The 11,476-nt window shown below is 41.4% G+C and overlaps 1 protein-coding gene across 1 annotated transcript; it reads left to right on the top strand.

Annotated features, from left to right (window-relative positions):
• Window positions 1–463: 463 nt before the first annotated feature.
• Window positions 464–11,012, top strand: LOC127613722 (choline transporter-like protein 1). Its single transcript, XM_052084931.1, has 16 exons — window positions 464–690; window positions 939–1,025; window positions 1,573–1,715; window positions 2,985–3,121; window positions 4,435–4,528; window positions 4,613–4,782; window positions 5,378–5,467; window positions 5,551–5,693; window positions 6,695–6,881; window positions 7,732–7,900; window positions 8,547–8,703; window positions 8,793–8,876; window positions 9,589–9,726; window positions 10,132–10,368; window positions 10,482–10,556; window positions 10,654–11,012. The coding sequence occupies exons 1-16, from the start codon at window positions 667–669 to the stop codon at window positions 10,657–10,659; spliced, it is 1,941 nt and encodes a 646-aa protein (XP_051940891.1). The 5' UTR covers window positions 464–666; the 3' UTR covers window positions 10,660–11,012.
• Window positions 11,013–11,476: the final 464 nt, after the last annotated feature.

The following is an 11,476-nucleotide window of genomic DNA, read 5'->3' as shown; positions in this document are numbered from 1 at the left end:
CGACAAAAACTAGTTTGGGTGTGGCCCCCTATGTTCCGTTTTCTTTGAAGCAGCCTACTGGTAGCCACTGGGAGAACATTTTCACTTGTTTTAAATTGCATTTGAAACCTAGTTGTTTTACGAGAGACATTTGATGCAAAGCCAGACAATTATCATCCCATTTCATTGTTCCCTCGTCCCACCACACCAGCAAACGGCTCCAACTGCTGCACGCCACAGTTTGGGGGCGGGGGCGGGGTGGGAAGCATTTGCTGCGTTCCGCAACACTCGGAAATGAGAAAAATACAAAAGCCGAGCTTTCTGTCACACTCTAGACAAATGTTTCACGAATAAAACACAGAATGATGCGATAAAATGGTAATTTGTCATTTGAAAATGAGACATCAGTGACAACATTATCCAATGTGGGCGTCTGCGTAATTCCGTGTTAGAAGTTTTAATATTTCCCATAACATTGAAGGCACCATGAGTTATTTTGTTGTCTTCCGCGTTTACCTGAGGGAAGTTAGCGAAAAATGGCGTCCTTTGTTGAATACATTACGCTACATTTTGAACAGATGTGGGGCTAGGAAGAAATGAGCTGCGTAACAACTAAACTTTGGTCAAAGAAAGCTCGCTGAAAGTTGTCTTTTTTGACTCGCTACAGTTGTCTCTTTCTCGTCTACAATGGGGTGTTGTAGCAGCACGGAGGTAGGTGTGCTTAAAATGGAAAGAAAATCGACAACGTGAACCATCGTAGCGCATCTGAACAGTGGTGCACGTCTGATGTTGTGCGTGTATAACAATTCACGTCACTTTTCAGACAAAGGGGGCTTGTTTGGCCAGCACAGCCATAACTTCGGGGACTCGCAAACAACCGTTTGGGCTTGGCTCTGCCCAGCTCTCTCCAAACTAAAATAGTCGATCAGAAGTTTGTCTGTCTGTTCATGTCTTGGCAGAGTAAACGTGACTGGAGCCCGCTGAAGGAGCGCAGTTGTACGGACATTCCATGGCTCATCATCTTCACACTCTTCTGCATTGGAATGGTATGTGTGCCATTGAATGCTTGCTCGGTAGATGTTTCGTGAGAACTTGGAAGTGTTTCTATCCTGTCTCCTCATCCAACGTCCAGTCACTCACTGCAATTCAGCTTAACGTTAAAGCCAAAGACAAGAGGAAACTCAAAAGCTATCTGCTTGAGACTGGATGCTTAAAAATTATGCTCACCTCGTGGGTATACTTCAAACGGTCATATGGTAAATTAAAGTCTTACTCTTTTTGTAATTGCCATCTTATTTCTTTGTTTTTAACTTGTACTTTTTGACTGTTTCGTTGAGCAGTATGCCACAGTAGTAACGGTAAAGAGTGAGTGAATATGAGAGACCAACCAAGGAAGGGAATGTACCGGTAATTATAAGGTCTGTGCCAAATAATTTCAGGGGTCTCAAAGCAAATGACTAAATCCCAATTGGAGAATCAACTTGATGCGCATTTGTCATCATCCAAATTGTCGCGCAGGCACAATTAGGATTTGGGAAGAAAAACATTTATTTCACTATTTATTAACGTTCCATTGTTATGTGCTTCGTGCAGGTTTGTATATGTGGCTTCACCATCGCCACAGGAGCTGCCTCACGACTTGTATCCGGATACGACAGCTATGGCAACGTATGTGGTCACAACAACAGCAAGATCCAGGGCGTTGAGCTCAGCGGCCGGAACATGCTTGAAAATAAGTGGGTGACTGACGCTACACAACAGCCATCTCACGACCATCACTTTCAAGCCCAAATTGCAGCTTATCAGTATTTTAACACAACACAACAAATAATGGCATTGTCACAGCACACAAGCTTGACTGGGACCTCATGTGAGTCAATGCAATGAAACATGGAAAATGGAACCATTTTTTTGTTTTTGCTAATTGCTTTTCAAGGGTAGAAATGAATGTTCCTGCTAACTCATTCAATCCCCATGACGTGTAAATACATATTGAAAATCCGCTATGGCTCGCTACTCGGTTTTTTTTGCGCCATAGTCTGCAGAAGGGTCTGACACAGCCGTTGACTAAAGATCAGGCTCGTCGGCATTGTAAATCATTTAAAATCGGTTCAGCAAGTGGCAGGGTGTGTTCAGGGATCAGTCAGGATCATGCTGCAGAGTAAGTAAAAGAAGACGAGGGGGAGGGATGCATGGGCAATGTTCTGTCCAGTGGAGTAGCCTGTAGTTAGTGCATTCGAACGAGTAGTAATGGAGTAACCAAAACAATTAATCCGTGACGATGCACACGCATGAAATTGCAGGGTGGTGAGGGCACAGTCTTGACATAGATGGCTAACACACAGGGAAAGTAGCAAGGTTCGCTGAATCCAATGACATGTTTTAACATTCTCAATGGTCATGCATATTATGTAAAAGAAATAAGCTGGAGTCTGTTAAAACTTAAAAACAATACTGTGTGCTTACTGAAGCATGAAATCCGACTATGAATTGAGGAAATAGACATTGTCGAACCATTTCTAATTGTAAAGCAGCCCTCGGGACATCATGTACACGCACTTGTATGTTCTTGTCAACATTCCTCACATATCTGAATGAAAGGGAAAATGAGATTAAAAATACAAATCAAATGTTTTTATACATTCTCAGAAATGTGTTTAGTGATGTGGTAGATGTCTTCTGCTGAATGGTAAGGAATAGCAACATGTCCAGTGTTTCCAAAACAATGGCGCATGCTTTATTGGTGCTTGATTTTTTTTTTTTTTCCATCAAGCCTTTTCTGGTACAATGAGACAACTGTGCAGCGGGGGGCGGCAAATGTCACCCTTTTTTATGGTCTTCCCTCACTAGAACTCCTGACTTGCATTCTAATGCCCCACTGGTCTTCGGTTTTAATATAAGGCAACTGTGTTTTTATACAGTATTAAAAAAAAAAAACCTAAACTCCACCTAAAAACTAGGTGAGGGAGCAGCTCATTGACATTTTCTATTTGTGTGTCTGTCAGGTATGTATTCTTTCTGGACCCGTGCAACATTGACGTCATAAACAGGAAGATGAGGAGCGTTGCTTTGTGTGTCTCCAAATGTCCTGCTACTGAACTGAAGACCTATTTCGATCTAAAGCAGTTTGCGCTGACGAATGGTGAGAAATGAAACAATTTGTGGTGGTTGAGTTTGTACTTGAAGTGCAGCTAAAAACGGTACCACTCTTACTCCAACGTCAATTCATACAATTAATTTTGTAACACCTCAATACCGCTAATCGATTATTGACCATTCAATTATAGTGCACTGCGTCATTATCCTTGCTGTGATCCTCTCGCTCTCTCTCTCTTCGGAAATACTTTTCTAATAACCGTACTTTATGGGCTATTAGGCGCTACTTTTTATTTGCCGCAATATCAGTGAACGGGTCTATTTGAAAACATTTTCATACATAAGAGGCACCGGGTTATAAAGCCTATCATATTTGTGAAGCATTGTATGTCCGGTTATCCTCACGGGGGTCGCAGGCGTGCTGGAGCCTATCCCAGCTGTCTAGGGGTAGGAAGTGGGGGAAACACGAGACTGGTTGTCAGCCAATCGCAGGGCTCACATAGCCGAATAACCATTCACGCTTACAATCACACCTAGGGACAATTTGGAGTGTTCTATCAACCTGCTACACATGTTTTTGCCATGTGAGAGGAAACCAGAGTACCCGGAGAAAACCCAAACCGGCACGGGAGAACATGCAAACTCCACACAGTAATGCCAGAGGCAAAATCGAAACATGTACCTCTGCACCGTGAGGCCGACGTGCTAACTATAGTCGAACACCCTGCTGCCCCGATTGTTTAATGGATTATTCAAATTGTACCCTACGTTTATTTGATAGATTCAGAATGGACACTAAATCTGAGTAGCGGCGCACGTCTCTGTTGTGTTTGGGGTTACCTTGAGAAGAGGAATGGATCCTTTGACATACGAAAAAAAAGTTTGAATATCGCAAGTTAAGGGACGGGTTGTTTGGCTAATGCTAAATGCTATCTTGGTGGACAGTTCAATTACCGGTACTGTAAAACGGGTCCTTGTACTCAACATTATCCAACGTCTCGTCCCGGCAGCCTTTGGTCGCTAGCTATGGAGTTTACTTCAGGTTCTCACATTATAACACTGGAAACTCGCTGTCAGAAAGGCTCGTAGGACAGAATTTTTCACAATTCTTAGACACAAAAGCAGGAAGCAGTTCTAGTTGCAGCATGTCGAGAACATGCACAGCTGCCAACGATTAGATGCAGATGAGAATACAAACGTAACACGAAGAAATTTGAACCTGAACAACCGACATCCATCCATTAATAAGGCACACCGGATTACAAGGCGCATTGTCGATTTTTGAGAAAAGTCAAGAATTTAAAGTCTATTTCATGGTCCGAAAAATACAGTACTTTGACAATGTCTTTCTCTGAAAAGGATCTGCCCTCTGCACATACGATATCAGTCCAGCAAGATACCCGGGCAACTCTGATCGATTTACCAAATGTCCCAAGCTCCCTGTTCCAGCAAGGTAATCAAGCTTTGTTTTGCTTTCCATCATTTTCATCATTTATACAAAATTTTTATTGCACCCCTTCTTTTTTTTTTTCCTCAGTAAATCGGTGCCAATGTTCCGCCGTTGCATACCAGCGGACATCAGCTGCTACGCGGAATTGGCCCGCTCCTTTTTCACATTTATTAGTGACAACAATGTTTTCCGCCGAGTCGTATCTGGAGTGATGGCCAGCAAGGACATCATTATGGGACTTTGTCTGCTGTCCTTAGGTGAAGTGCGTGCGCGCGCACACACACACACACACATATAACATGACGAACTGTGTTAAAAAAGACATGCCAAGGCACAGAGAACCCATGAGGAAAAGAGCACCCAACCCGTCCTTGTTCTGGGCCCACCACAATAGCGGGGTTCGGCATGGTGGACATGTGCCATGTTTGCAAAAATTCATGGACCTTGGTGTTGTGGAGGAATTCACCGCTCTCCTTCTACAGTGTTTGTGTAGGCCAAAATGTTGTGTGAAATCCTCTTTTTCCCTACTTCCCTCGTTCCCCCTCACTTACCAAAGCCGTTTGATTCAAAGATAGAAGACGATTTAAGCCAGTGAAGGTGACAGACTGTTTTTATTCAGTGCACTCATCTGTGGCAGAAGTGGCTCTGCCTCCTCCTCAAGCTAAAACCATGTGATTAGCGGCTAGTCGACGTCACGCTCTAAACGCCGTGGTGGAGTAGTAAAGTTGACGAGTCTGTGCAACCTCTCATTCTGCATCATGGTTCGACCGCCAAATTTGGAGTGACTTTTGAGGCACCCAGTATTTCATCTGAGTATTTTAGTTGACCTTGAAATTGTTTTGTTTGATGCAGTTCTTTCCTTGATCATGATGGTCGTCATCCGTTACATCTCCAAAGTGCTGGTGTGGATTCTCACGATTCTGGTTGTCATTGGCACTCTAGGTAACTGTCGGCACCTGCTCTTTGTGTTTCTTGCATATATTTAAAAGAAAAAAAACTGGAGTTGGTGCCCACCCTTTTTGCAGGAGGAACAGGCGTCCTCTGGTGGCTGTATGCGGACCACAGGAACGCCCTCAAAACCAACACCGCCTCTGTCTTTGGGAAAGAAGTAGCGGCTGATAATGTGAAGGCGCTTCTCGTGTATGCCATTTGTGCTACTGTTTTCACGGTATGTCATCAGGCGTTTTGTTTTAAGCATCTGATTATTCAAACACGAGACGGCAAAGGACACAATTGCCGTTGGTCTTTCTATCTTTGGATGTTTTTCTGTTCATGTCATTTTAATAATTTAGAGGGGATCATTTGGTTTAATTTTGCCTTTCATTTTTCGTTCTCAAACAGATAAGTTAGAGCAGCATGTGATTAAGCCACTACTGGATAAGATAAGTGTTGTTGGATTTCATGGCTCAAACTACTGCCTTCGTGAAATCTTTATTAACTCTACGATGTTTTAAATAAGATTTTACAATTATTAACAGTGATAAAAGTGCCAACCCTGATGATGACACTGGACAAAAGCATTGACACTTAAACATTTCTCACTCACACTCACACTCAGTCTGTTGCTCCGATGAGGACAGTACATGGGACTTAGACCAGCTGCGAAGAGGACTTTATTTTCAAACGTTAATAATTTGTACTATTAATGTACCACAATTTGTCATCCCAAAAACATCCAATGATATTTCAAATGCATTTCACATTACTATTAAAAATAAAGGGCTTACGGAAGTTTAGATTCAAAAACAAAACAACCTTACTGGATATGTTCAATCATGTACATTCACTTGTGTCAAAGACTGCAATGTCCACGAATAACATAAGCTAAACTTACCTTCTCCCCGACATGCAAAGCTTACCTCTCAGTATTCCTATTTTAAGAGACTGTATCGTATGGCATCGTCGGTCGTTTCAGAAAGAGCACGAAAATTGAGTTTTTCGTGAAATAGCTCAGAATACAGTAGATATACAAATGAGGCAATTTGTGAACTGAAAATATGCAGGGGTCAAGTGTCACACCCCCTTGCCCCAAAAAGTGTTATTATTAATTTAAGGCAACCATTTGAGAAGCATTTTTTTGTTTTTATCCATGTGAGAAATTACTTTTTCGGTCCAAAGTTGTAATTTAATCAAATCTAAGGCTTGTGGAACCCACTTTCTCTCCTCCAGGTGGTTCTACTGCTGATCATGGTCTTCTTGAGGAAGCGCGTGGCACTAACGATTTCTCTGTTCCACGTGGCTGGAAAAGTGTTCATCCACATTCCCTTGCTGGTCCTGCAGCCTTTCTGGACCTTTCTCTGCCTGATGCTCTTCTGGGTGTATTGGCTGGCCGTCTTTCTCCTCCTCGGACTTTCAGGTTGAATGCGGCGAATTTTTGTCTGCTTTTGTATGCAGTACGTTAGTTTAGTATGCTAAATAAGTTGATCGTGAAGCCCTTTCCAACTTCCAAGAAGTTAGTTTTGTGACATTTTGTCCTGATCTCGTGGCGCAACTTAACTCCCACATCCGGAATCTTGTGCCGGTCTCGTGGTGTGGGAGGACAGAGTCAAAGAGCCGCTTCTCTTCTCATCTCCCACTTCTCTTTTCAGTCTTGCAGTTAGCTCATTATTATTCTCAGCTAAATTTAGCCATTTGGCCACTGAGCTGTACAAAGAAACTCTAAACAACGCAATTCACGTCCTTACACGAGTGGAACATCTTTGTGCACTAATCAAACCAAAGTGGAAAATGATAAGAGAGGCATTCTAAAGCGTTTCGCCCCTAATTCGTGAGATTGGATTGCTTAATTTTCCCAATGTATTGCGCATTCTCTTCAGGACTGTTAAATCAGGGAACGAATCATCTTTGTTGGTGTTTTGAAAATCATTTGATTGTTTTTTTAATGTAGTGTAGAAAATTCCTTGTAAGAGTCAATCTTGTTTTAAGGCATACCAAGACGATGAAAAAAATAAATTCACGTTTTCACTCTGTGACATGAATCAATACGAATTTAGCAAATTGAATATTCAAATTTATTAAGAGGCATCTATCAATGAGTACTTTTTCTTTTTTATTACTCTGTTAGTTTATCACATTCAATTAGTTTTTAGTTTGGTGACAGCCCACCTGTGCGAAGAACCTTTTGTCATATAATACTGACCTTATCTGGCAACGAGTTCAACAAATCGGATATAATCCAACATGTGCGTTACTTCTGCTCTTTACAGGAAGTCCGGTGAAGAACAACTCCACAAATATGGTGGAGTATCCAATGAACGGACCCGCTCAATACTTGGTCTGGTATCACGCAGTGGGTCTCATCTGGATCAGCGAGTTCATCCTCGCCTTTCAACAGATGTCCATCGCTGGTGCTGTGGTCACCTACTACTTCACACGGTAACGACCAGTCATCGTCTGGTGGGGTTTGTTACCATAATACTGTTTAAAAAAAAATTACCGGTATTCATTTTTGGTGTCATTCCACAACAATCTTAGCCATGAAAAAGTCATGTGCATTGAATAAATGAATGTGCCCAACTCAAATTGTTGCCGACATATTGTGGGCATTACCTGGATGCAGTTGGTGTGGAGGGAGTACTGCAAAACACAAATACTGTACATTCAAAGGTACTTATTCAAAGGATCCAAATTTTTAAGCAGGAAATGCCTAGAACAAATCATCCAGTTCAAATTGACATTACATTGTCGTAGAATGCAATTTTCAAATCTTTGCACGTATTGTTGTGTTAAGCATTATAGTGGCCAGATAAGATGTGCAGTCCACATGTTTACATGTACTTGTTTCACTAAAAAGTGAAATGAGAACGCATTTGTTTGGATTATTATGGTAATCTGATTTGACTTTTGTTCACTTTTTTTAGCTTTTCATATTAAATCATTGTTCATTGCCATTATTTTTACCTACGCCTAACAGGTCAAATTCAAATATTACAATGCATATTTTGCTAGCTTCCACTGGAATGTTTTTTTTTTCTTTTTTTACCTGGCAGCCATCCGTATTTTCATAGTTGCTCTTCTGCAGGAATAAATCGAACATGCCATCCACTCCTATCTTGTCCGCAACGGTTCGTACCCTCCGCTACCATCTCGGTACTCTGGCCAAAGGCTCCTTCATCATCACGCTGGTCAAGATTCCCCGTCTCATCCTGACCTACATCCACAGTCAACTCAAAGGAAAAGTGAGCCTACCTGGGAAAAAAAAAATCCAATAAAATTCCACTCCTAGGGTTACTTTTGTGACGATAACTTTGTGCGATATCTTTCCCAGGAGAATGCGTGTGCTCGCTGCATGCTAAAAACATGCGTGTGCTGCTTATGGTGTTTGGAAAAGTGTCTGGCATACTTGAATCAGGTAAGTGAAATCCAGTTCGGACTTGGGCTGGGCGATCTGGCCTTAAAAAATGTTTTTTTTTTTCCACACACAAAAAAAAATATATATATATATCTATCAAGATTAATGATTTTCTTCTAGTTACGTTTTAAATGCTCGGCATGACTTGTCAAATAGCAACACAGCATCACCTCAAGCTCTCGCACACACACTTTTCCTCTGTGGCAAGGCGACCCAAGAAAAACATTTGCACCTTGGCTGCACATACTGTATCTCGGGTCGAAAGTTGGCAAAAGATTACACGTCGATGAATCGCGTGCAGCATAATTGGACACTATGTGTTTGGTAATGTTCAGCACGATTGACTCTTCATTGCTTTCCACTGGGCAAATCATTGTTGAAACTACTCCACTCATGTCTGTTTCTTAGCAAGAACTAATGTTGGAAGTCACTTTTTTCAAAAACGGTTGCAAAAAGGGTCAGGAAATTCCTTCAATATCTTTGCAATTCTTAGTTTGGCAAATCTGTTTTTTTTTTGTTTGTTTGTTTTTTATAGTAGCTCCTCTGTGTTCGTGCTTATGTTGTTGTGTGGACGCTAGCAAAGATGTGCTTTTAGCAACAGAAGCTGACTTGAATTCACTTCAAAAATTGATTAATCACCCAGCCCCTCGGCAAAAACATGACATGAGCATTTCATGAATTTAATGACTCGACCCAATGTGTGGTTGTATAGAATGCTTACACAGCCACAGCCATCAACAGCACCAGTTTCTGCACATCAGCTCGTGATGCTTTCGTCATCCTGGTGGAGAATGCCGTGCGAGTAGCGACCATCAACACCGTGGGCGACTTTGTGCTCTTTTTGGGAAAGGTACCGTACTGAAGCCCTTAAATACATTATCCCACTAAAGTAACAACGCCCCTATATCATTTTTAATATGTAATCAACTGTTTTCATGGGATAACACAAAACCAAAGACAGTTTGGTACAATGTCGTAAGGTTGATTAACAGTGTAAATTTACTTTCCCCTCAAAGTAACTCAACCATACGACGCAACAAAAGTGAGTACACCCCTCAGTGAAAATGTCATAAGTGTGCATTTTTAGCCAATAGTCCCCTCCCGTTGTTATGTGACTCTTTAGTTATGAAAGATCTCTGGTATAATAGATGACAAAAAAAATGTGTGGGGTGTACTTTTGTGAGTTCTCTGCATCGCTCAGATTTGGCGTTCTGCCGACCTGACTAATCTTTTGTGATGTGTATCTGCATGATAGGTGCTCATTGTGGCCTGCACGGCATTCGCCGGCGTGCTGGCGTTGAACTACCAGCGCGACTATACAGTGTGGGTCCTTCCCCTCCTCATCGTTTGCGTGTTTGCCTACATGGTGGCCCACTGTTTCCTCTCGGTGTTCGAGAACGTGGTGGACGTGCTCTTCCTCTGCTTTGCCGTCGACAGCAAGTACAACGACGGCAGCGCCGGTCGGGAGTACTTCATGGACAAGACCTTAATGGTACCAGCGCTCGTATTGTTTGTTGAATTTTTACAGGGCTTTTTTGCGGTAATCCCCACTATGTCATAGAAATCCACCTTATATATTGAGTTATTGTTGTTTGTTTTTGCCAGGAATATGTTGAGAATAGTAAGAAAAGTGGCCGTTACAAGCCAGAGGACGGAAGTGGACGAGAGATGAAGCCTATGGTGAGTTCAGAAATGTTGTTCAGTTACATTGCGAGCTGCTACATGCGTATGCAAGTCAATTCAGCTGAATGAATTCAACTTTTTTTTTTCTTTACAGACATGAGAAGGGATGCAAGATTGATGGAGAGAGTCATAACCAAGGAACCTATTAATAACGCTGACAGAAGATTTTTAGTTTTTTGTTTTGTTTTTTTTTAACTTACTCTGACAGAAGATTCTTTGTTTTGTTTTTATGACACTACGGTTTGGGGCTGTGTTCAAAATATTTCAAATGTCTTTCTTCAACCTAAATACAGGTTTGTTTTTGTTTTAAAGCTCACTAAGAACCGATTTAACATGGTTTAACATGTTTGGGAAGTAAAAACACTTGGTGTACATTTTTCAGCTGTGCACTAACTGTGTCACTGTTTTGTAACTGTTTTTGTACCTCAAATAAATAAGTACGGTCTCTTGTGATCTGGAATTCGCAAACTTCTTCCTGAATTGTACATCTCCCTTCCTAAACAGCAGGGGGCAGAAATGCACTGAAGTTCAATTATCAAGTCATTCTGTCGTGGATGTACAAATTAGGCAAGTTAAAGCAAAACAAGTCGATAATATAAATTGTGCATCTCAATAAATTATAACTTGGAGAGCTATTTTTTTTCAGTTCAAGCACTGAAATTCATATCCGGTATATTCACGGCACGCCCTGAATCCAATTTTATTTTTCATAGTTTTATGACAAATCAACTTTGGTTACAGTTGCACTTTAAAAAGGAACTGTGGAAACAAGAGATACTCATTCACTAATATGCGCGTCTATTAAATGTCCTTCCATGTATATGAAGGGCTCGTGTACTTCAAAAAGCATCTGATAAAGCACATTAAACAGTTTTTGTTCCTCACTATCCATTATAAGCGGATGAGAAACAGGAAAT

This window comes from Hippocampus zosterae, chromosome 13, assembly GCF_025434085.1.
Source record: "Hippocampus zosterae strain Florida chromosome 13, ASM2543408v3, whole genome shotgun sequence".
NCBI classification, from domain to species: domain Eukaryota; kingdom Metazoa; phylum Chordata; class Actinopteri; order Syngnathiformes; family Syngnathidae; genus Hippocampus; species Hippocampus zosterae.
The sequence above is the reverse complement of the archived record's forward strand: the minus strand, read 5'-3'. Positions and strand labels throughout refer to the sequence as shown.

Excerpts from the sequence above, each read along its gene's own strand:
- LOC127613722 (XM_052084931.1), top strand. The coding sequence starts at position 667 with ATGGGGTGTTGTAGCAGCACGGAG. Across the intron at positions 1,026-1,572 it reads CACTCTTCTGCATTGGAATG|GTTTGTATATGTGGCTTCAC; the intron begins GTATGTGTGCCA and ends TGCTTCGTGCAG. Across the intron at positions 5,694-6,694 it reads TTTGTGCTACTGTTTTCACG|GTGGTTCTACTGCTGATCAT; the intron begins GTATGTCATCAG and ends TCTCTCCTCCAG.